At 45.0% G+C, this 25,727-nt stretch overlaps 1 protein-coding gene across 3 annotated transcripts in view; it reads right to left on the bottom strand.

Moving 5' to 3' along the window:
- Window positions 1-2,506: 2,506 nt before the first annotated feature.
- sigirr (single immunoglobulin and toll-interleukin 1 receptor (TIR) domain) overlaps window positions 2,507-25,727 on the bottom strand; it is an 83,052-nt gene continuing 59,831 nt past the window's right edge. For 2 of the 3 annotated variants that reach the window (XM_072518968.1, XM_072518970.1), the window contains 5 exons: window positions 24,641-24,784; window positions 23,901-24,003; window positions 21,918-22,068; window positions 15,145-15,319; window positions 2,507-5,653 (listed from right to left, as the gene is read on the bottom strand). In XM_072518968.1, the coding sequence (XP_072375069.1) occupies window positions 5,460-5,653; window positions 15,145-15,319; window positions 21,918-22,068; window positions 23,901-24,003; window positions 24,641-24,784 (767 nt within the window). In that variant the 3' untranslated portion in view covers window positions 2,507-5,459. The remainder of the gene's footprint in view (window positions 5,654-15,144; window positions 15,320-21,917; window positions 22,069-23,900; window positions 24,004-24,640; window positions 24,785-25,727) is intronic. The other variant, XM_072518969.1, reaches the window with a different exon arrangement.

Raw genomic sequence — 25,727 nt, 5'->3', positions numbered from 1 at the left:
GTATGGCAGGGAGCTGCCTTGTGCCACATTAACTACCAAAATAAATTGTAGGTAGTATTTGCTGTTGAAGAAGCAGCATCCTGATCAAATTAGCTGCAAGTGGATAATTGACTATAGGATATTGCTGGGTGCTGGCGTAGGAAAATCCGGGGCTGGATTTTTGTGACTAAGTCCCCACGTCATCATGAAAACTGGTCTTTTACACCAGGAAACCTGGCGTCAAAAGGCCACACAGATTCCACATTTTGCTGGGGGCTAGCAGGGAGCCATCGTAGAACTCTCAGCTCCGGCTGCCGATACGCCCCAGCAACTCCGGGACAGACACTGCGCATGTGCATGGCGGTGGCCTGCAGCAGCTGCGTTGTGCTCTGTGGCGGACTCAGTCTGCGGACCTGGACCGGCAAAGTAGTGCCCCGCATCGCTGCTCGTTCACCTCGGACCACCCACCCACATTGTCCCCAGCCCGCCGATCGTCCTTCCCCTGACTGGCGGCCCCGGACTGAGTCTGCAGCCATCACGCGAGCTACCCGGATAGTGTGAGCACAGGTAAGCCACGCAGTCGGGAATTCGGCCGGTTGGCAACTCCACGAGTATGCTGAATTTCGGGGATGGAGAATTTTAAAACTGGCGCCGTCCCCCTATTTCGGCACCAAAACTGATTCTCCGCCCCGTCGCTGAATGCGATTTTGCCGTTGGGGAGAGGAGAATCCAGCCCCCTATTGTATGAAGGGAGATCTGCTGTTGAGGTAGGGGCGCATGATGTGCTGGAAGGAAGGGGTTGCAGCTGGATAGATGTGCACTGTGGAAGGCTGGAAGTGGTTAAAGCTCTGAATTCTGGATATGTGCAGAAACTGGAAGTACACAGCATGCGAATCAACATTTGAAAATGAACATTTTAGAGCTATAGAGCTGATCCTTGTGTTGGGCACCATGGAGGGCATGGAAGTGATCAAGAATGGCACAATTTTCATTGAAATGCTAATTGATATGTGCACTTCTAGCATTTGCTGGGTTGATGTACAAAATGTACATGGTACAATGACTTTAAAATCTAATCCATGTGCAAAACATTCCATGCTTGCTACACAGATTGTTCCTGGATTTATTTGGTTTTTGCATAATAGGCATAACTTCAGGCAATCAAATTGCTTAGTTGTATGACAGTGAGGAACAAAGTCTGGGCTGAACCTGTCATTGTTACAGCAATAACCCTATTGTGGCTGATAATTGCAGATTCTTAGGAACCGGAGTTGGCCATTTAGCTTGTGGTTAAATAATTTGTTCATTTAGCCAATTTTCCATTTGGTGAAATCATGGTTAATCTGCAACCTCGGTCCATATGGCTTGGCTTTGTCCTGTATCATTCAAATACCTTTGGCTGACAAAAATCTATGGGTGGTGGCATAGTGGTATTGTCACTGGACGAGTAAACCAGAAACTTGGGGTAATGCTCTGGGGCCCCAGGTTCAAATCTCGCCACTGCAGATGCTGAAATTCGAATTCAATAAAATATCAATTAAAAGTCTAATGATGACCATGAAACCACGGTAGCATAGTAGTTAGCACAATGGCTTCACAGCGTTAGGGTCCCAGGTTCGATTCCCGGCTTGGATCACTGTGCGGGGTCTGCCCGTTCTCCGTGTCTGCGTGGGTTTCCTCCAAGTGCTCTGGTTTCCTCCCAAAGATATGCAGGGGTAGGTGGATTGGTTAAATTGCCCTTCGAAAAGGTACGGTGGGGTTACGGGAATAGGGTGGAAGTGTGGGCTGAGATGGGGTGTTCTTTCCAAGGGCTGGTGCTGGGTTGAATCGCCTCCTTTTGCACTATAAACACTGATTGTCGTAAAAACCCATCTAGCTCACCAATGTCCGTTATGGAAGAAAATCTGCCACCCTGACCTAGTCTGGCCTAAATGTGACTCCAGACCCACAGCAATGTGGCTGACTCTTAACTGCCCCCTCAGGGCAATTAGGGATGGACAATAAAATGCTGGCAGAGCCAGCGGTGCCATCCCATGAATGAATAAAAAATACTTGCTGCAGTCTCTGATTTCCTGTTCGACACTGATATGTGATTCTAGATCATCAACACCTCTGTAACCGAACTTAGCTGACCTTCACCTGTGACTTACCCTTATTTAACCATAGTGAGCCACATGTTTGCTGGATCCTGACCTCACCTGACATCCATATGATGCAGCAGGTGGGCTTCTGCATCAACTCCTATCCTGGTCTGTTTATCTCTCCAAATCTATGCTCAGCCTCGATGCAACATTTCTATACATTTGAATTCTGTACTTTTAATGAAAGAGTTTCAGATCTTGTCCTTCTGTGAAGTGAGTTTACATTGTGCATTTCCCCACAACCCCTCTCCTCTAATCAGTCAGTTTCATCATTCTGTTCAGATCGGTCATTGGGAGGGGGGGGGAGATCCCCTTACCAGTCCTTGTGCAAAGAGAAAACAGAATCTGTAAAGAAATGAGGTGAAGTAAAACTTGGCTGCTGCTGCTGCTGTTGCAATGATTTCATTTATTTACTGGACTTGCTAATTGTATGCAGCCCAGGGAACTGAATTATCACTTCACAAATATCAGAGCTCCCACAGGAATAGTGCAATCATTTGAGTAATACAAATACAAATAAACCATGCAGAAAATGCTGGTCAGTTAACAGCGGAGTAGGAATGCCTTGTGCTTTGCTTATCTTTATTGTTTTAGGTGTGATTGACCTGCTGTCCACTTCTAGCATTTCCCATATGTTCTGCAGAAAGCACATAACAAAAGGCCTTGAACTCCTCTTAATCTCTTTCTCTCCGATTTCTGAAAATTACTTATCCACATGTTGAATTCTGCAGAGGCTGTGCCTTCCCAAACACACAAAATGGATGTGACATCTTGCATCAAGTGGTGCAGTTCTGTTTTTCTTCCACTGACTGGATTCTAATGAAGGAAAATTGTACATAATGCAACAGACGGAAAAGAGAGTTAGCAATAACAGTTTCAAAAGTAAGACAATGCAGGAGAAATAAGAGTGTTGAGATTAGAAAGGCGAGCAACAAATAGACCGTTTAATGCTAGGCGTGCCATTCACTGCACCCTGGGAACAAGGATAAAACTATAATTCTATCACATTGTCAAACTAAATCTGGGAAGCTCCCTTCTTCGCTCCAAAATGGGATCAGTGACACAAACTCTGGCTTCTTTAAATGAGCTGGTGCTGTAACCAAAATACTTTTATGTAGTGTCTTCATAGAAATGTCATTAAACATAGCTGGGGAGGTGATGAAGTGCTATTGTCACTTCGAATCCTACCACCAAGGAAGTTTGAATTTAATAAAAATCTGGAATTAAAAGTCTCCAGCTCCACAGCAATGTGGTGGACTCTTAAATGCCCTCAGAAATTGCCTAGCAAGCCACTTAGTCACACCAAACTGCTAAAAAGCCTAAAAGGAATGAGGGGACAGACTAACGTGTATTAACCAAGGCCTTCACTGTTGCTGGGTCAAAACTATAGAACTTCCTCCTGAACTGTGGGTGCACATACACCAGATATACTGTAGCAGTTCAAGAAGGTAGCTTACTGCCCACCTTATCAAGTGCAATTAGGGATGGGCAATGAATAATAGCCAAGAATTAATAATTTTTAAAAAATCTTGAAACAGCCATATAAGGAGATTTTCAGGCACGTGGAAGAAGCAGATTTTAAGAATCTTGGAGGAGAGAGATGGAAAGGCACAGGGAATTCTAAAGCTTAGCACCCAAAGGTAGCACTCATCCTCCCAAGTGCTCGCCACTAAAACAACATAAAGGAATGTCCAATGAGAATGCCATAATTACAACTCAGAACTTCTATGTGGGGAGGTGATGTAAGGCAGAGAGGGGTAATGGGGGTGTGTGTGAAAGAGGTGCAGAAATGTTTCCCATTGGTTTAACTGGGCCATAAGTATGATCAGTGCTGTTGAGGTGAAAATCAAAAGACCCTGCTCCTAAAGCTTTGCTTTGACAAAAAATATAGAGAAAATGTAAATGTAAATGCTTTCAGAATGACAGGTAAGCTAGCAGAATAAGCAGATTGAGGTGATAGATGCAAGCTAATGTAGCTAGTAGGTGTGAGGCAAGAGGCAGGGATTCGTTTACAGAATTCCCTTAAAGAGAGTGCAAGCAGATTAAAGCCATTATTTAAAAAAACATTATTTTGGGTTCTGCAAATAGAAGCACCGAGTTAATGAGGAAAGAAGTAACGATAACTTTGTACAAAACATTGCATACATCACACTATTATTTAGAAAGGACATTAAATATATAGTGAACATACAGCAATGATTCACCTAGATGATACTAGGATGGGAAACTATTTGAGACACTTCACATGATCGGATTATTTGCACAGCAGCAAAGGAGAATAAAAGGAAATTTAATAAGAGGTTTTTAAAACTAAAAGAGTGGATATTTTGATTTGAGTAGTTGTGAGAGACTGAACCCTTAAAAACAAACCAATATAACATGCAGATGATAGGGGTAGTTTAGCAGAATGGGCTAAATAGCTGGCTTGTAATGCAGAACAACACCAGCAGCGCGGGTTCAATTCCCGTACCGACCTCCACGAACAGGTGCCGGAATGTGGCGACGAGGGGCTTTTCACAGTAACTTCATTGAAGCCTACTTGTGACAATAAGTGATTATTATAATATAAGACATCTTCCAACAGCATCCCAATAATTGCAGTGCTTTCACAACCACAAATCATCAGTTTGGTACATGTCTTCTCTAACTATCCAAAGAGTTCACAGCATTCACATCTGTGCGATGGGGCTCAAAAATCCAACCCTTTCAGCTGCAGGAAGGCGATAATGAGTGAGCGAAAAGGAGTAATGCCGAATGTTCCTCACTCTTCCCCTCCACTCCACTGATGATCATAAAATGATGGACGGATCAGAAGCAGTGGGAGGCCCACATGTTGCACAGCAGTGAAGGGAAATTCCAAGCAGATTACTAAAAATACACCATCCCATCATTTACTTCTCTAGCCATATGTAGAACATTACATTTTGAGAACTGGTCAGTCATTGTACATGTCAAAACAAAATTGAATATTTACTTTAACATATATAATCTTTTTCAAAAACATTCCATCCATTCTGAATTGAGAAAATTCCAGCCACAAGCAGCCATGTGTGACAGGACTGAGATCTTGTCACAGGGAAGGTGATGATGCAGCTGGCTCATAAATGTAGGAGGCAAAAATTAATAAGTTTATAGAATTGCTAGCATCATGGCAACATATCCTACAACTTGCTCACAAACATGGATACAAATATATTCAGGAGAGGCTGGGCTCTGAAAATTTAACAAAATAAATAAGATATGTTAATTGTTGGGGCTGGCCTGGTAGAGATACAAGGCTGACAGCCATGATGGGGCAGGAAAGGGTGATTCACTGCTATGCACTATGATCGCCCAGATTCAAATATCTTCTTCAGTTACAAGGCAATAGAAATCTGTTCTTGTTCCATAATTTCGAGACCCGAGATCTGCAATATCCACTTCACATCTCTCTATGTCCTCATAAGGAGGTTCCACACTGTGGTTAGTCTTTGGTGTTTTAGGAAGGGCAGATACAGGTGGAGGAGGGCCTTTGTAAATCGGTGTTCTCACTCCTAGGGAAAGAATAAAAACAGTCACCGCTAGCTGTATAGACTCCTATATTCCTCAGTTGAAAGAAATTTCACACTTCCTGAAATTTGTCTGTTGAAATGCTAATTTGCACACACCAGACTAGATGTGACATTAAAATAGAAGATTTTGAGTAAGAAGGATAGCCAGGCAGACCATTTCACCCAAAGGGTGACGCAGTTTAGAGTAGGTTAGTAGGAAGCGATATCAAAGCAAGTAGAATAAATGCATTCAAGAGGTAAATAGAATTAATTCTACTGAGAGAAGAAACTGAAAAACATGAAGCAGCAGCAGGCTGGAAGCAATTGGCTTGATCGACTTTGCTCATCTCTGCTATTTATTGCAAATATACAAAGCAATCTCCCTATTTTCCAGCCTTAATACATGGAAACATAGGAAATGTTTGATTTTAATATTTGTTGATTATTCTCTCCCCCCCCCCCCCCCCCACACACACACACACATACTGCCATCATGGTCAAGTTGTTGGCTTTATTGATATCTTTCCATCTGCAAGAGATGATGGGAATGCAGCCTCAGAGTTTTGGTGAGTTCAGGTGAGATCATCCACTGCACTTCGGATAGCTGAACAAGCCAATTCTGGGAAGGCCAAGTGTACCACTTTCCCTTTGTGGGACGATTTCTGCAGAGGTTGCAGGACTAGCATCCACTATGGAGCTTCTAATCACATGACGTTGTGTTGGCGAACTGCCTACAGCTGGTGTTGCATCTACAATCGATCGTCAGCTGGAGTTTCTCACTTGTGATTGATGACTGATGGTGAGGACTTTCTTTTGACAGCATTCTTGAGTCAGAGCTTTGGGTGCCATGCTGGTCTCTTGGCATAGGCTACCTACCTATACAACAATATTCTTGGGGATATGGCCATCTTCTATCTTGAGCACATGCCCAAGCTAGTGAAGTCTTTTTTGTTTGACTAGTGGTGAGCATACTTGGCATGTTTGCTTCAGAAAGGACTGTTTCATTGGTGACTGTCTTTTCATGTGATGCCAAGGATGTGTCCTGAAAGACTTGCTTGTTAGGTGAATTGGACATTCTGAATTCTCCCTTAGTGTACCCGAACAGGCGCCGAGTGTGGCGACTAGGGGCTTTTCACAGTAACTTCATTGCAGTGTTAATGTAAGCTTCCTTGTGACAATGATAAAGATTATTATTACAGACACTGGAGATGTCAGTTATTGAGACTTTGATCTTAGTATGTGCAAGGTGTCCAAGCTTCACAGCCATATAGTAATATGCTGAGGATACAGGCCTTGCAGATAACATCTTCATCCTGCAGGTCAGTATGTTGTTTTTTCATATCCATTTTGTTATTTGGCCAAGTTAGTGACTGTCTTTCCAATGTGTGTGCTGAATTATTTGTCCATAACCGAACCCTTGCTAAGTACTTCCAGAGGTGCGAATCTCATCACAGGCAGAGACCTCGTCCCAGAACTACGGTTTTCTTGAGACAGAGGGCGAGGGAGAATATGACAAGCATGAAACAGATCCATAGCCTTTGGAGTTGATCTTCTGTCTGGGCAACAAATGCAGCATCACCAGCCTGCAGAAATTGTCTGATCAGAATATTCCGCAATTTTGTCTTGGCTTTCAGTCTTCATAGGTTGGGAATTTTTCCATCTGGTCATGTGTGGAGGTACCCTCTTTCAATATCGGCAGGGTAAGAATAGATCAGTAGGCCAAAGACAAAATATACCAAACAGAATAGGGGCCAAGATGCAGCCCTGTTTCACCCCATCTTTGATTTTAAATCTTTCAGAGACGGAGCCTGTGTTGTTCTCGGTTTTAACAAAGTACAATACAGCACAGGAACAGGCCCTTCGGCCCTCCAAGCCTGCGCCAACCATGGTATCTGCCTAAACTAAAACCGATACTGGGAGACATTTTGTGAGGGGGATTCTGGGAAGGGGTTCAATGTTAATAATGGATAGGGGCGGGTCAGGTTCATGGGGCGCAGCCCAGTGGTATGATGATGGTGGATAAGAAGGGGGGGGGTGAGAGACCCCCAGTTAGGATAGTCACAAGGAACATGAGGGGGTTAGGAGGTCTAGTCAAGAGGTCAAGGGTGCTTGCGCATCTTAAAAGTTTTAAAGCCTATGTAGCAATACTGCACGAGACTCACTAGAGGATGAAAGACCAGGTGAGGCTTAAAAAGGGCTGGGTTAGTCAGGTGTTTCACTCTGGATTTGCCGGAAGGGCTCGAGGGGTAGCGGTAATAGTCAGCAAAAGAGTACGGTTCCAGATGGAGAATGTGGTTGCAGATCAGGGGTGTAGATATGTGAATGTGACAGGGGCGCTGGAGGGAAGGTTAGTGACGCTGGTAAGTGTATATGGTCCCAATTGGGACGATGTGGGATTCGCGAAGAAGGTGTTTGGGGCATCCCCAACCTGGACACACACAAACTGATAGTGGGGGGAACTGGAACTTGGTACAGGAGCCAAGGTTGGACAGGTCATGGCCGTGCTCGCTGGTAACATTAAGGCGGGGGGGGGGGGGGAAAGAGAAGGCGTTGGCCGGGCAAATGGTGGAAATGGGAGGGGTGGACCCTTGGTGGTTTCTGCACCCGAGGGAACGGGAGTACTCGTTTTTCTCGGCAGTCCATAAGGTATACTCACGGATCGACTTTTTCGTGGTGGAGAAGGCTTTGCTGGTTGGGGTTAAGGGGTCGGAGTACACAGCATTGCAGTATCAGATCATGCTCCTCATTGAGTGGATATGGTACTGGAGAAGGGGGTAGGACAGAGGCCGGTGTGGGGATTAGATGTAGGACTGTTGGGGGACCGAGGGTTCGGTTACAAAATTGAAAAAGTAATTGAGGAATATGTAGGTTTCAACTGTAGGGGTGAGGTGTCGAAGGTAGTTGTCTAGAAGGCTCTAAAGGCGGTGTTGAGGGATGAGGTGATCTTGTTTAAGGCCAGGGTGGACAAATAGGAGAGGTTAGAGTGGCAGAAGGTAATAGATGAGATGCTGGAGATAGATAGGAGTTATGCAGAAGATGGGGACCCACCAAAGTTGGAAAAGAGGAAGGAACTACAGGCGAGCTTTGACCGACTATCTACCAGGAAGGCGGTGCGCCAACTGAGGCAAGCAAGAGGTGCGGTTTACGAGCATGGAGAGAGCATGTTAGCGGGTCAACTTCGGAGAGAGGCGGCGGCAGCAAGGGAAATTCTTCAGGTGCGGGACAAGGCAGGGAAGTTGGTGGTGGCTCCTGATCCGATGAACAAGGTCTTTGAGGAATTTACTGAGAGGTTGTACAGGTCAGAGCCACCAGTGGGAGACCGGGAGATGCAGGAATTTCTAGATGGGCTGGAGTACCCGAGGTTAGGGGAAGGGGACAGGGCTACATTAGAAGGAGCGATTGTGGAGCAGGAGCTAAAAGAGGCGATTGGGAGGATGCAGTCGGGGAAGGTGGCAGGGCCGGATGGGTTTCCGGTGGGATATTATTAAAAATTCAAGGATAAGCTGGCACCCCTGATGGTGGGAATGTTTGAGGAGACGATAGGGAAGGGGGTGTTACCACAAACCTTGGGCAGACATTGATTTCCCTGTTGTTTAAAAAAGTTAAGGATCCGACGGAGTGTGGGTCATACAGGTCCTTCTCACTTTTAAACATGGACGCAAAAGTATTGGCGAAGATACTGGCAGGTAGGATAGAGGAGTGCCTCCCGAAGGTGATAGGTGAGGATCAAACGGGGTTTGTGAAAGGGATGCAGCTCTTATCGAACGTTAGGAGGGTATTGAACGTGGTTATGGCACCGGCAGAGGGGAAGGAAACAGGTGGTTGTGGCATTGAACGCCGAGAAAGCGTTTGACCGGGTAGAATGGGGTACTTGATGGCAGTTCTGGAGCGGTTTGGAATTGGACTAAGATTTGTGGACTGGGTAAAGCTACTATATAAGGAGCCGAGGGCGAGTGTCCGCACAAACAACATCATCTCGAGATACTTTTCTCTCCACCGTGGGACAAGGCAGGGATGTCCTATGTCCCCCCTTGCTGTTTGGACTCGCGATTCAGCCACTGGCCATCGTGTTAAGAGGTTTGGGGGTATGGAAAGGGATAGTGCAGGGGGGGGGGGGGGGGGGGCGCGGAGATAGAACATAGGGTGTCCTTATATGCCAATGACGTGTTGTTATACGTGTCGGAACCGAGTGGGAATATTGGAACTGCTTCGGGTGTTTGGGTCTTTCTCGGGGTACAAGTTAAATCTAGGCAAGAGTAAGTATTTTGTGGTGTCTCAGCTGGGGGTGGAGGCAGGGGTGGGGGCTGCCATTCCATAGGGCATGGACTCACTTTAGATACCTGGGGGTGCAGGTTGCTCGGGAGTGGGGGAGAGGCTCCGTAGGTACAATATTACTAGTTTGGTGGGGAGTGAAAGCTGATCTGGCAAGTTGGGATGGTCTCCTCTGTCACTGGCGGGTCGGGTACAGGCGGTTAAAATGCACGTGTTGCCGCGATTTCCATTTATTTTGCTATGCCTGCCGATGTTCCTGCCAAAGGCATTTTTTAGAGAGATTGAAGGAATGATTACCTCGTTCATATGGGGAGGGAAGGTGGCCAGAGTTAGAAAGGTGCTGCTGCAGAGGGGAAGGCAGGCAGGAGATTTGGGTCTTCCAAACCTGTTGTATTATTACTGGGCGGCGAATGTGGAGAAGGTGCGGAGCTGGGTCAGAGGGGTTGGCTCTCAATGGGTCAGAATGGAGGAGAGTTTGTGCAGGGGGTCGGGATTGAAAGCACTAGCAACAGCGCCGCTCCCGATGGCCCCCGGAAAATACTCAGGGAGTCCGGTAATAATAGCTTCATTGAAAATCTGGAGGCAGTTTCGCCAACACTTCAGGTTGGGGGCAGGGTCAAGGGAAATGCCGATTCGGGGGAAACACAGATTTGAGCCAGGGAAGTGGGACGGAAATGTGAGGAGAAGGGGATTGAGGACTAAAAGATTTGTTTCTTGGGGGTCGATTTGCAGGATTGAAGGAGCTGGGAGTGAAGTATGGGCTGGAGCAGGGGGAAATGTTTAGATACATGCAGGCTCGGGATTTTGACAGGAAGGAGATACAGAGCTTCCAGGTGGAGCCAGCCTCCACATTGCTGGAGAAGGTGCTGATGGCAGGGGGAAGCCAGCCTCCACATTGCTGGAGGAGGTGCTGATGACAGGGAGAAGGGGGGGTTAGTGTCAGCGGGTTATGGGGCTATTTTAGAAGAGGAGAAGGCACACTGGAAGGGATCAAAGCAAAGTGGGAGGAAGAGTTGGGAGAGGACATGGAGGAGGGGTTCTGGTGTGAGGTGCTCCGGAGAGCGAACGCCTCCACCTCGTGCACGAGGTGGGGCTGATACAGCTGAAGGTGGTACATAGAGCACGCCTCACAAGGGTGAGGATGAGCCGGCTCTTTGAGGGGGTAAAAGATGTGTGTGAATGTTGCGGTGGGGGGGGAGGCGCAAATCACGTTCATATACTTTGGTCCTGTCCAAAGCGGGAGGATTACTGGAAGGAGGTTTTTAGGGTAATCTCTAAAGTGGTGCACATGAAACTGGACCCGGGCCCTCGGGAGGCTATATTCGGGTTGTCGGACCAGCCGTGGTTGGAAACGGGTGCGGAGACAGATGTTATAGCCTTCGCCTCGTTGATCGCCCGAAGGCGGATCCTGTTGGGATGGAGAGCAACCTCTCCACCCTGTGCCCTGGCGTGGCGGGGGAACTGTTGGAATTCTTGACTCTTGAGAAGGTTAAGTTTGAACTGAGGGGAAGGATGGAGAGGTTCTACAAGTCATGGGAGTTATTCATTGTGCACTTTCAAGAATTGGGTAACATCGAACATTAGTTGGGGGGGAGGGGGGTTGGGAACTGTATGTGTTAATGGTGACTGTGGGTGATTCCCAATTCCTTTTTGTTATTTCTTTATGTTAACCTGCGGGCAGTTGCTTGGGGGTTGGTGGGAGGATGGGATTGTTGTTGATATGGGGATTGACATTATTTTTGTGACTGCTTATTGTTTATTGTTGGTGGGCACAAATTTGGGAGAAAATGTGAAAAAGGAGAATAAAAATATTTTTTTTAAAAATAAAAATGCCACTATCGTACCTGCTCCCGCCACCTCCCCAGGCAGCGCGTTCCATATATTTACCACCCTCTGTGTAAAATGCGTGCCTCGCACATCTGTTCTAAACTTTTCCCCACGCACTTTAAACCTATGTCCCCTAGTATTTGACTATCCTACCCCAGGAAAGAGCATCTGACTATCCACTCTGTCCATGCCATTCATAATCTTGTAGACCTCTATCAGGTCGCCTTTCAACCTCCATTGTTCCAGTGAGAACAGACCGGGTTTATCTAACCTTTGTTTTACCGGGATGGCTTGGATGCAAAGTGTTGAACAAAGAACAACAAGCTTTGTTAACTAACAAAACTAATTTCTTAACACTACAAAATAAGATTTGTTCTATTCCTAAATTATAAGGTTACTACATTAAACTATGCTATCTCTAACTACAGAACTCTCAAATACACAACTGATCTCTCTTATGTCTAAACACCTTCTATACAGAATCCCAGAAGTCACATGATATTTATATGACTGTTCTATGATTCCCTCTAGTGGTAGGAAGCATTAACATTAACTTGTTAACTCTTTATATGCCAGTCAATATACATATCATGACAGAGTCATCAAACTGGATGGTGGCATGCCTGTTATCATGCAAAGATGTATGAAATTGAAAGATTGGGAGAACAGTCAATTTTCTCCAGTATCTAATATCATGCTCATGGTGTCTAATACTTGGGAAAGATCCACAAAAGCATGGCAGAGTGGTGTTTGCTGCTTTCTGCATTTCTCTTAAAGCTGGACCTTCTGCTCTTAAGCTACATTGTGCCTCCAAATGTTTTCTGTTGGCTAGTCGATGGAGCCTCATTAGAGTTACACTGGCAAAGGCCTTCCAAATGACACTGTGGAATGATATGCCCCGGTAGTTGTTGCAATCCTACCAATCGTCTTTATTCTAGTACAATGTGATGATGTTTGTGTCTCACATCTCCAGTGGGGCAGAGCCTTCTCTCCAGCAGAGGGGAAGGAGGTTGTGGGGATATGGCAGGTGAGGCTTGGGTATAGCTCAGTCGTGCTCTACCCAATGGAGCATTTGCTCGTCCCTGTCAGTGAGGACTTCCCCATCAGCGCATTTCAAAGGAGCAACTTTGGTGATGGTGGGGCCGGATGTTTTTTAATACGTCATACATAAGACAAAGGTTACCTTTGTCAACGAGCAGTTTTTATTTCATTGCATAGATTGATCCAATATTTGTTGGCACAGTACCTTGCTGTCTTCTGCAGATCTGCCTTGCTTAGGATGAGATTGTCACGTGCTTCAGAGCTAGGAAATATGGTGTAAACTGGGTGACCTGTGCTCTTTGCTTCATTGACACGACTCATTCCTGCAGTGTGATTTCAAATCAATGTTTGTTCCTTTTCCTCCCTTTGCCAAATGTGGTTATTGCAGCCTCTTAGGTGATTGAATACAGAGACTTCCATGCTTCAGTATTAACTAGTGAGCCCTTATGTGCAAGGAACTTCCCGAGAACCTCGGAGAACTCCTACATTTGTTGTTACACCTTGTGCACGGGATGCTGATGCGCAATAAGCTATTGTGTTTGCACTTGGGTATTTTCTGTGGTTGCAACTTCACCTGCTACTGATAAGCACGTAATCACACTGTCATCACTGTACAAGGTACAGCATGAAAGGGCCCTTCCAAGTCACTCACCACCCTGACTTGGAAATATATCGCCGCTCCTTCAGTGTCACTGGGGCAACATCCTGGAATTCCCTCCTAAAAGCACAGTGGGTGTACCTACACCTCAAGGTTTGCAGCAGTTCAAGAAGGTAACTTACTACCATTGTCTGAAGGGCAATTAGGGATGGGCAATAAATGCTGGCCTAACCAGCAATGCCAACATCCCATAAATGAATTTAAAAAAGCAAATGGGAAGCCAGCAAAATATTCCCTATAAATTGCCCAATTGAAAACTGATGATGCAAAAGGTAATCTCAGTGATGATCAGCAAAGGAAAGGAATTAAAAGATCAAAAGAACATGTAAGTAGTTACAATGAAATGCGAGAGGACCAATGGAAAGGCCAACAAGTGGGGGGAAACTGAAGAAGAAAAATAAACTGCAAATGTAGGAGATCTAAAATGTAAACAAGAGAAATAAAACAGGCCAATAGGACTGACACAGATTCTCTCCCCTCTGACCCCACTAGCACAACATTCACATAAATGGTTTAAAACCAAAGTCAACAAATCACTTTCGCCCCTCCTCCGCCCTGCAATTCTGCGCTCTGAGACGCAGAACAGCATCAAATCACCAGCACCCCCTGCTGTAAAGAAATTAGAGAATATTGCTGAGGTGTGAAGTCATTAAAGTCAATGTTCAGATCAGAGGGTCATGGAGTAACCAGGAAAACAAAAGTGTCTTTATTTTTAAAATGACTACCCATTTGCGTCTCCGATACAGATAGACAGTCAGCCTCTGCCCCTGCCTCCATTCATCAACATTTAGGGGAGGCAGTGGTATAGTGGTATTGCCACTGGTCTAGTAATCCAGAGACTCACAATAATGCTCTGCGGATCTGGGTTCTAATCCCACCAGGGGAGTGGAATTAGATTTCAATAAAAAAATCTGTAATTAAGTCTTAATGACAACCATGACATCATTGTTAGTGGTCGTAAAAACCCATCTGGTTCACTAATGTCCTCTAGGGAAGGAAATCTGTCATTCTTACTCAGCTGGTCTGGCCTACTTGTGGCCCACAGCAAGGTGGTTGACTCTTCAATGCCCTTAATGTTGCCCCAACCAGCGATACCCACATCCCGTGAGCGAATAAAGAAAAAAAAACCTCCCTGAACATATCATGCATTTGTTTGTCCAGTCTCAACCATCCATCCTGGTCAGCTTCCCTTTCTTCACCCTCAATAAATTTCAGTTCATACCAAATTATGGCACCTGTAAAATCCTATAACAAGTTCCACCCACCAATCACTTGTCCCTTGCGAATCTAAACTGACTCCCAGTCCCTTGATATTTAAAATTTGCATATTTGTTTTTCAATCTTTTCAGAACTTTGTCCTTCCACTTCCCTAACCTACTCAAGCTCTACATCCCATTCACCAGAATTTTCTGTTCCTAATATTTTGGCGTTGTGCCCCTCCTCCCACTTTTCCCTGCTCCTGGTTGTAATTCTAGCCATTTAGTTTCAATTTCCTCTTGACCCACTCTGCGTCTCCATCTCCCATTGATTTTTTAAAACCTCCTTAAAACCCACTTCTCAACCTGCCCAATAACGCCTACAATTTGCAGGCTTTTAAAACCATTTAATCACATCTTTTGTTCTTTTCAACTTTTCTGGTGTCCTAACTCAATGTGCCTTTTCAGAGCAGTGTTTTCAAATCAATCACTCCACTCACCCAGGTCCCCTTCAGGGTCAGGGTCAGATCTGCAGTCTAGGTAATCTGGGTTAAGGATCAGCATAGGGTCTTTGTCATCCTGGAGTCGAGTCTGAGGATCCGCCATAACACATCGTTGATGGACCTTCCGAGGCAAAAGCAATCGCAACTCTTTCCAGAATTCAGAGGAGGGTGTCTGTTAAACAAGTGCCACAAGAATGTACAGTAAGAATAGGAACTAAAGACCAGTCGTTCTAATTTTTTTTTTCATATAGGTCCAAATACAATATGTGCCCTATCAGTTCATAAGTTCTTGTCCTGCTTTTGATTCAACAGAATAAGATTGGATGGTAACATGCAGAATTAGATTCCCCCAAAAAGTAGTTCCCATAGGATGGAGAGCCTTCTTTCATTCTTGACTTATATTTTTGTATTTTTTCATTAGATGAGGACAACACTGGCAAGGCCAGCATCTAGTACCCATCCCAAATTGTCCTCGAGAAAGTGGTGGGGAGCTATCTTCTTGAACCTTGAAGTCCAAGTCAAGTTGGTGCCGTTGGAAAGAGTGTAACGGTATTTCAATCTGCACCTGAAGTGCTGCAACCTGCAAGGCTACATACACTCCAGGTGCTGGAAGGCGGGGTTAGAATGGGCGGCTAGTTTTTTAAATCTTTCAATAGGTGCAGACACAATGGGCTGAATGGCATTTTGCTGTGCCATAACTTTTCTATGGTTCTGTGGGGTTCCAGGATTTTGACGCAGCAGTCATAGTTATTTTTATTTATTTTAAAAATAAATTTAGAGTATCCAATTATTTTTTTCCCCCCCAATTGAGGGGCAATTTAGTGTGGTCAATTCACCTACCCGGCACATCTTTTTGGGTTGTGGGGGTGAGACCCATGCAGACATGGAAAGAATGTGCAAACTCCACACGGGCAGTGACCCGGGGTCAGGAGCAAACCCGGGTCCTCAGTGCCATGAGGCAGCAGTGCTAAACACTGTGCCACCGTGCTGCAGCAGTCAAAGTTAATAGCTCAGCAGGAAATAATTGAACCGAAAGCTCCATTTAATAACTTTCCTCCATCTCCCCTTTGCTTCAACTTAAAGAATTTTTCCATGTACATCCCAGGTGAGTCATGTTACAGCCATCTAGAATTGTGGAATTATTGGGGCACAAGAGGCCAGTCAGCCCATCAAGTTTATGCTGGCTCTAGGTGCAGTAATACTTTCAGTCCCATTTCTCTGCTCTATCACTAGTCGTGCAAGTTTATTTCCCTCAGATGCCCATCCAATTTCATTTTGAAATGATTGATGATCTCCGCTTCCACCACTCTCATAGGCTACGGGTTCCAGGTCACTACCATTCACTGCATAAAAACATTCTTCCTCACATCTCTTGCTCAGAACCTTAAATCTCTGTTTCTGTACAAACAGCTAACGGAATTAGATTTTCTCTGTTCACCTCATCTAAACCTTTCTTGTACATCTGTATCAAAACTCACCATAATAGTCTTCTGCTCCCAGGAGAACCAGACCAGCTTCTCCAATCTAACCTTGTAGCTAAGATTCATCATCTATGAAGCCGTTCGGGCAAATGTCCTTTGCACCTTCTCAAGGACACTTGCATCCTTCCTAAATTGTGGTGTCCAGACTAGATACAATACTCTAGTTGTGGCCCAAGCAGAGCTTTATAAAGGTTCAGTATAACGGTCTAGCAAATCATACTATTTGTTAATTGCTGTCTCAGTATGTCCAACTGTTTTCAAATTTTGAACCCGCAGGCCCCTCTGTCCCTGAACGTTCATCAAATTGTCTGAAGACTGACCTTGTGATGATGTGAACCTCAGGAGGTCAAGATAGATATTCCACTCGTCACTTCTTAAGATGGTTGTGAATGTTCAGTGTTATCCTCTGCACTCATGCTGAGCTCTGCCATTATTGAAGATGGGGATATTCTTGGAGTCACCATCCTCAAAGTAGCTTCTGATTAGCCACTGGCTTTCTCCCTCCCTTATTGTCTGAGGTTGAATCACAACTCTGGTGCTCTTTTTAACCAAGATGCATTTCTGACCACATATCACTCTCAACATGGCCTTATGTGCACCTCTATAACATCGCACATCTCCAACATGTCTGTTCATCTGATGCTGAAACACTCATTCATACCTTTCTTCTATCTAGTCTTGACTATTTTAATACTGTCTTGGCTGACCCCCACAATTTTCTACCCTTCATGAATTTGAGCTCATTCAATTCACACCAAGTCCTGAAACCATACTTATTGACCTACATTGACTCCGAGACTAGCAATAACTCAAATTTTAAAAATCTCATCTTGGGCGAGTCACGTGATGTGAACACAGGAGTGGCTGCGTTTTCCCGAGCTCTGGATCTGCTCATCTTGTATTTCTTTATTTTACGGTGCACATTTCATAATTATCTTTTCTAGGGATATATGTCTGGCACTATGTCCCTGGAGGATCCAGATTGGTGTTTTGCCAAGAGGAGCAGAGATAAATTGTAGAAAATTCTTATTTGACTGTAGGGGTTGGAGTGAGCTGGGGTGGGGCCCAGCTCGCAGTGGCCTTGTTGCCGGTGAGCAGGCTTTTGCCTTCGCGATGCTGTGTATATCCAGATGGCTGCCATTGAGAATGTTGTTCTGGATGAAGATCCCGGCTCTGTGGTGGTCTTGAACTCACTTGGAAGATTTGCGAGGTATGCTTCGGAGAAGGGTGGGGTGGAGGCACATGAGAGAGTCCTTGCAGTTGGAAGAGAACTTTCCCTGGTAAGGACTCGCCTTCAACATATTAAGCTCATGCTGCATGGAGTGTCATTTATCCTGATGGGCTAAAGAAGTAGGAGCCAGGCAGGATGTGCCCGTGAGCCCGGTTTCAGATGAGAAGGGAGTTCCTGATTGAGTGCTTTAATAATCTTGATTTGGAGGTTGGGTGTATTGGGTTCAACATGGCAGAATATACGATCTTCCAGGCCCGGAAAGGGCTGGGCCCCCCGATCACTGGCCCTATATTATTCTATCCTCGATGCTCGGTGGCCGAGTGGGTCAAATTGTACGCACCCCCCCCCGCCCCCGGCCTAGGCTGTGGGTTGCTTGGGCACTGGAGAGGCAGCACGGTGAGAGTGAAGGTGCTTCATTCGATCGAATCCTTGTGAGATCCTGAGGCATATTCGCTGAACTTGTCTTGGCGACGGCCTTCTCAAGCAATATAGATGGTGTCATTATTCTGCAATTGTTATATAATCCTGGATGTTACTACCTTGTGATTATGTTGTTGATTATTTATTGTTGTCTTTTCTCCTGCAAGGGCATGTGAAATGTGAGCACGAGGGCGAATATCGTCTGTATTCCTGATCTAGCAAAATTATATTGAGCCGATGTGAAATGTGGTCTGTGCAGTTTTACTCCTTTGTTATTATGGGCGTGATCCAATGGTCACGCTGAGCCGGAAAAGCAGCTCACCGCGGCGCAGCGCAGCACAGCCAATAAAAGCTGGGAGACCCCGCTCCCGGGATCTACCCGGCTCACAACGCCTCGCGAGATCCAACTCAATCTCGCGAGACTTTGCGATGTCGGGAACACTTTTTGGCAATTCTGCATATTAGAGCAAGACAGCTAGCGTCGCTCAAATGTGCAGATTCCCAAGGTATCTGAGGATTCATCCCCTTCCCCTTGAAGACCTCGGGCGCACACGTTCAGCACTGATCCACACAAACGTGGACCAGATGGAATGGCACATGTGGAGGTCTCCCAGGAGATTGGAGACCCCCAGCAGCATGCCTTTGGGAAGGGTGGTGCCCTGGAACAGTTGGTGCCACCTGGGTACCCTGGCAGTGCCATCTGGGTGCCAGCATGGCACAAAGGTGCCCAGGTGGCATTGCCAGGGTGCCAGGTAGGTGGTGACAAGCTGGCATTTTTGCAAGGGCTGGGGATCCTCCCATAGTGCGTGCGGGCTATGGTGGGGGTCGGGGATCACTTCGGGGGCCTCGGAGATCGGGACGCCATCTCTCGCTACACTGGGGTGTTTGAGTGAGCAGAGCTCTCGACTGTACAAAACAGGGCTGTGTGGCCTCGGCCACGTATTCCCCGTTCAAGTCCCTCATACACACGTGTCGCGTTTAATAGCCATGTGTTTCTCGGCATTGCGAGCGCCGGGAAACACGCAGCTAAACACACTCGCTATGGGGCTTTGTTCCCTTTCGGAAGAATCGCTCCCTATGCATTATAATCCTTGTGGTTAAGAGAGGGCAGAGATTTTTTTGATGTACCTTATCTTGTCTATAATGAAGATGAGTGGAACCTGGGAAGAGTGATGAGTGGATGGTAGGGGTGGTGTTTTGTGATAGGGTTAGTTAAGTCCTTACTGAGATTTAGGATAACCCTCCCAGTTAGAGCTAATCGTAATGGGTTTTTATTTTTATCATTTTGAATTGAAGAATCCAAGCCTTTCTCTTTGATGGCCTGGGCAGATTATGTATCCTGGGGAGTACTAGGTTCCTTCTGACACTTCCTTGAAGTTGGAGTTTCTCTTCTGGGTAATTTTTCATTGGAATGGGAGGATACGTATGGTGGCGCACACTGAGGTGGTCTTGGTTCATCCTTGGCTGGTCTGGGTTCATCCTTGGTTGGTCTGTTGAAGAGAGAGATTTGTATCCTTTCTGTGATGGGTGATGATCCTTTGATCAGTTCAGGCGTTCTTGCCTCTGGGATTTTTCTTCCTTCGTGGCTTCATCCAGGTGAGCAGGGTGCTGTTACTAATGCTGGTCTGATCTGGTGGTTTAGGGGAGGTCCCCCTGGCTGTACCGGGAAGGAGGGAACCAGCACCCCCTCCTCCCCACTCCCAGGGGACCCCAATTATTGGGTGTCTTGATGATTCTTCTTCTCTTTGGTGATGGGGGCCTCCCCAGCTGTGGTGAGCATAATCATCCATCATTTTGCAGTGTAAATGGGGGCAGTGCACTGCCCTTGGGGTAGTTGGAGAAGGGCAGGTCCAGCTGTGGTGTGGGTTTTGGGGTGTACTGGAGGTCCTGGGGGCGGCAGGGATTCTTGTGTTTCAGGAGATCTAGGACAGATCCGATGCTGTGGCTGGTATTCTGTTGCCCCCTGGAGCTTGTGATATCGCTTCTTGAAGGGGCTAATGAGGGAAGTCCCGAGAGGCTGGGTATTGCTTCTTCGGTGCATCGGGGCCTAGCCTTGAGCCGAGTCCTGTATTTTGGTTGGTATCCTGTTGTTTTCCCAGCGCCCCCCCCCCAGCAGCCTGTTCTCTTCCTCATTAATGGGTGATTGGCATGCACCAGGGAAATAAAGAACCGGGGTAATTCCTGATCCTTTGTTATTGCGTTATTTACTCCTGGTAGCTGTAGCTCTTTTTCCCCTCTGTTTTTCTTGGGAGGCGCTGGAAGTTTGATCATAATTTGAACAAGTTATTTCCGGTCCTCTCTCAAAGGTTTGGAATGATGTTGGCTCTGTGCTGGGCCTGAGATTAGGGTTATGTTTTGTTGTGTGGTTATATATGTAACTCTCCTTTAGAACTGGGGTTTTCATGCATTTTCTTTGTTTTCTCCCCCCATTGGAACTGCTGGAGTTGGGGGAGATATGTATTGTTGCATGCCTCAACATGGTGTGGAAAATGTATCCTGAACTCCGGGGTAATTGTGAACAGATGCATCGTGGGAGGGTGTGCGCCATTTTACCATGTTTTCATGGCTTAATTCTGTTTCTCCCTTAATCTCTGGTGGAGCTTATTGAGGCTAGCTATGTCTAATGATTGCATACAGCCAGTGGTAATATTGTTCTCCTGCTCACTTTGTACTTGCGTGTTGAGCCATTTTTTGCTTGTGTACTGCAATGTACTTATTTTGTAATTTTGGGTAATTGGCAAAAATGTAAAATCCTAATAAATATACTTTAAAAAAATTTCACCCTCCTTTACAAATATCTTCATGTATTTGTCCCATCCTCACTATCTGTATAATCTCCTCAAACCCTCCTACTATTTGTGCCCTCCTCACTATCTGTATCATCTCCTCAAATCCTCCCACTGCATTCATAAAACCCCAGCCTGTTGTGCATATCAGCTTTAATTGCTCCACCATTGGTGTCCATACCTCCCACTGATTAAGCCCAAGCTCCTGACTTACCTCCCTAAATCTCTCTGCCTCTAACTCTCTCGCCTCCTCCAAGATACCCCTTAAAGCCTCTCACTTTGGCCACGTTTTTGGTTATCTGTCCTAATATCTCATTTTGTGGCTCAGTTTCAAAGGAGAAATTTGGGATATTTTGTTATGTTAAAGATGCTACATCGTTGTTATTGTCGATCTCCATTTAGAACTGGTTGTGGAAGACCTGTTGTGTTAGAACAGATCAGTTAGTTGTAGGATCAGCAAGCTCCGACTATAGCACGTTGCTTTTGCTGTTTAGCATGTTGCTTTGTTGTAACTTCACCAGGAATGCATAAGCTGTTCCTCATTGAACTTTTTGACTTTGGTCATTTGGCTTGGTGAGGTTACAGGAGTGAGGGATAGGCAGTGGTAGGACTTCAATGCTAAAGACTTGGAAAATCTCTCGCCTTGACTGTGTACCATTATGGCTCACCCCCAATTTCTCCTTTTTCAGCTGGAATAATTTATCTCGACCCCCCAACCACAAGTTGAAACACGAGAGAAAAGTGTAATAATTAAGTTCTATCATTTAGGGCCGGATGCACAGAAGAGGTTTCAAAGCTGTTCCATTTGGTGAGCTATCTGTTACTTTTAGCTTGGATGTTCAACTACCGTACCATTGATGTGGAAGTCCAAAGTAAAAGAGTAATGCTTTTCCTCTGCGCTTTGAGAAGTTGAATAGCTGGGTGAGACAGTTCCCTGTACTGGCTTTCAAACATTACGAAGATAGGCCTTCTGGAGAGATCCAACAGCTGCCATAGTGCTTCCCTGCAAAAGGCAAGGTACACCAGTCAGAATAACGAACAAACCCTGCAATACCAATCAGTAGGATCCACACCAATCAATACAGGCCTTGGTTTAATCTAGCATGGCCAACTCTGGGTCTTACAGTGTCCTGACCATACCAGAATTTGTCCTTCACCTTTTCCCAACACCTGCATCATATCAAAGCCTAGCTACACCAAGCAATAGCCACATATAATGTTGGCCAAGCAAAGCCTTTATTGTATCAAACATGAGCCATCTCTTGTACTCAGAAAACTTAAACGCCACCTTTATGTATGCCTACCCTGGCATCTAATCTCTCTCCAAAATAGCTCATGGATCAAATAAAATTTATATACTCTATATTGTTGGAGTCACCTCATTAGGTACAATTATCTGACATATAAATCCCCCTTCTCTCCAAGAATCATTATGGACATGCTCAAGATCTGCACATATAGAACTGCAGGGGCTGTTTAGCACAGGGCTAAATCGCTGGCTTTGAAAGCAGACCAAGGCAGGCCAGCAGTACGGTTCGATTCCCGTAACAGCCTCCCCGAACAGGCGCCGGAATGTGGCGACTAGGGGCTTTTCACAGTAACTTCATTTGAAGCCTACTTGTGACAATAAGCGATTTTCATTTCATTCATTTCCTGTAAATCTACAAATAAACATTTCTGGCCATACTCAAACTCCCCAGTATAAAAATACAGGGCAATACTAATGATCCATTATGTTTCAGAAAGAAGCAGAGTTTCTTTAGATTAGCTCCTCAAAGTATGTGTATAAACTGCATTTATAAACTGCATTTTTTTATCATGACAAATGTAACATCAGCTTTAAACACTTCTAGTTTAACATTATAATGGTGCATCTGCTAGCTTGTTCATCAGCCTGTTAGTTGTGTCACATTGCTAAGCATAATACTAAATACTACTTTGATGATGGCATCCGTGAACAAGTGCTGGGTACACAAGTTCCTAAAACACAGTGGGAGACACAAAGCTGTAATTTTAATCTCCAAAGTTCAATTGGAAAATTCAATTTAACCAGCACTAATATGGGTGTAACTACAGAAGTCCTTAAACAAGAAAAGTCAATAGTTTAATTGATTGCCACTTAACATCTAACTGGTCAGACATGTATTACTTGGCAATTGTTACTGAAAACTGTTGATGATTGGTAGCGTGGAGGTGGAGCATGATGCACTGTTTTTAGAGCATACAAGATGTTCAGTATTTCTATACCTTGGCCTATATATACACACACTGCTTTAAAATATTAATTATTTTGAAGGATATTATATTGAGATGTGATTTTTTAAATTAAAAAAAAAAATTATTCAAGAGTACCCAATTAATTTTTTCCAATTAAAGGGCACTTTAGTGTGGCCAATCCACCTAACCTGCACATCTTTGGGTTGTGGGGGCGAAACCCACGCAAACACGGGGAGAATGTGCAAACTCCACACGGACAGTGACCCAGAGCCGGGATCGAACATGGGACCTCGCCGCCGTGAGGCAACAGGGCTAACCCACTGCGCCACCATGCTGCCCTGAGATGCGATTTTTATGACATTGACCCATTGCAGCTTTCCTCTTGTCGCAGAAAGCTGTCCAGAAATCCTGATGACAGGTCAATGACTAGACCACTCTCAGCCTGCGTCTCAATCAATCTGACCATGTAACTCTACTGGAGATGTAATTGGTAGAACACGTTAAATCACTCATTTTTATCATGACACATATTTGGCACACATTTCTTTTAAATGATTGTACACGATATGCCACATTCTCTCACTCCTAGCCATTTTTTAAACTTAATGTGGGAGATACCTAAAGTTCAGCCTACACCACTCCTGCTCCAGGTATGCCTTGGACAACACCACAATCAGACGGCGGCAGCGACTAATGTTCATTATCAGCTCTGCAGAGGGCTCTACATCAAAAGAGAAATAGTAGTCAGTGGTAAATTAGTGAAGAAGCTTCAAGTACTGTTATAATACAGTTGCAGGTTACAGCCTAAAACTTTACAACAAGAAGATTTTATTCAAATACATTTATGAAGTAATTGTGTTGATTCAGAGGAGTACTAGTCCTGCACTGTGGATTCTATTATTCTTTACTGACCCCTCCAAGCATCAATTGAACTTTGGGTTTAAAAACTTAAGAGGTTGAAAAGGAAACAAAAGACTGATGAAAATTAGCAGCTCCAGGACAGCTCGGATGGTAAAGGCCTCTGGTCCGAATATCCCTGTGATAGGAACATGGGAACTCAGCCAAGGCCTCTGCTCCTGATCATTATCCAATGACTCCTGCTGGAACATGATGAGGACAGATTGGCCCCAACTGTAATTTCCCCAGCATCAAGCTGCCCACTGATGCTCACTATCCAGAAGCATCTAAAATGGGCACTTGGTGAGGTATCCACAGGGCCAAATGGAATTCGATTCCAGAATGCCAGTGGCAACATTGCACGAGGGCCATGTAATCCATGATTAATTGAAGTGTCAGGGGGTGCTAGTACTTTGGGTTCGATAGCTTACATCTCCTAATTAGTAGAAAAGGAGAGGCACCTGATCCCGGCAGGATGTCACCGTCATCCAGGTGTAGCTTGTATCCATATCTATTCTCCAGATGCGGCTTCAGGATGAAGTTGACAAATTTGCGGTCGTCGTCGGCAGACACATAGGAAATGTAAGCATCATACAACTTCCCATCTGGGAAGAGAAAAGCATAAGGAGAAATTAACATTCCTACACTTTCCATAACGCATATTATAAAACAGAAAGCTTTGAATCATTTTCACAGGTGTCATCTGCCAGTTTCCTTAACATATGTACACTTATTACTAAATAAGTGTTGAACCCAACACTTATTACTGAATAAGTATTGCATGGTAGATAGCACTATCGACCACCACTTTCTTCACTTTGTTAATGATGGAGAGTAGACCAATGGGGCGATAATTGGATGGATTGGATTTGTGCTACTTTTTGTGGACATTACCACAACACCATTGTCTTCCCATCTGCCATCAGATTTACTCTCATGCACCTATATTAAGAAGAATGAAGTGTTGGGTACTCTGATACACAGACGAACCAACACGGTTGCGAATGGTACAACGCAGTTTTATTTCAATTAACTATTAACATATTAAACTCTGGTATTCAGCACATGGTGAACCTCGGAGTGGCTGGCAATGAGGTCTGTGCCCTGAGCCCTCTCCAGCCCGAGTGCCCAGGAAGTGTCGTGTTCCCTGCTTTGTACTGTGTATGCTCTTGTCCGTGATTGGCTGTCGTGTTTTGTGTTGATTGGTCCGTTGATCTGTCCATCATTATGTGTGTATGTATGTGCTGTAATGTTCATCTGAATATCATGACAAAGAACACTTATTTTTATTTACTTTATGTTTGATTTAGGTTTTGAGCAGCTGTCCTCAAAGTGTGAAAACATTTATAGAAGGCTGGAGGGCTTCGACTTTTAATGTATCATGAATCCATGTACACAGAGTCATGATAGGAATAAAGTTACAAGCCAGAGTACACATTTCCAGCTACTCTGTAGGTTATTGTAATACTGGGTGCAGTATTGAAATACATAGACCAAGAAGGTCCCAGATTCAGTCTCTGATTATGCTGCAGTCGCTGATTTCAAACA

Source organism: Scyliorhinus torazame, chromosome 10 (assembly GCF_047496885.1).
Source record: "Scyliorhinus torazame isolate Kashiwa2021f chromosome 10, sScyTor2.1, whole genome shotgun sequence".
In the NCBI taxonomy this organism is placed as follows: domain Eukaryota; kingdom Metazoa; phylum Chordata; class Chondrichthyes; order Carcharhiniformes; family Scyliorhinidae; genus Scyliorhinus; species Scyliorhinus torazame.
This window is presented reverse-complemented; position numbering and strand designations above follow the sequence as displayed.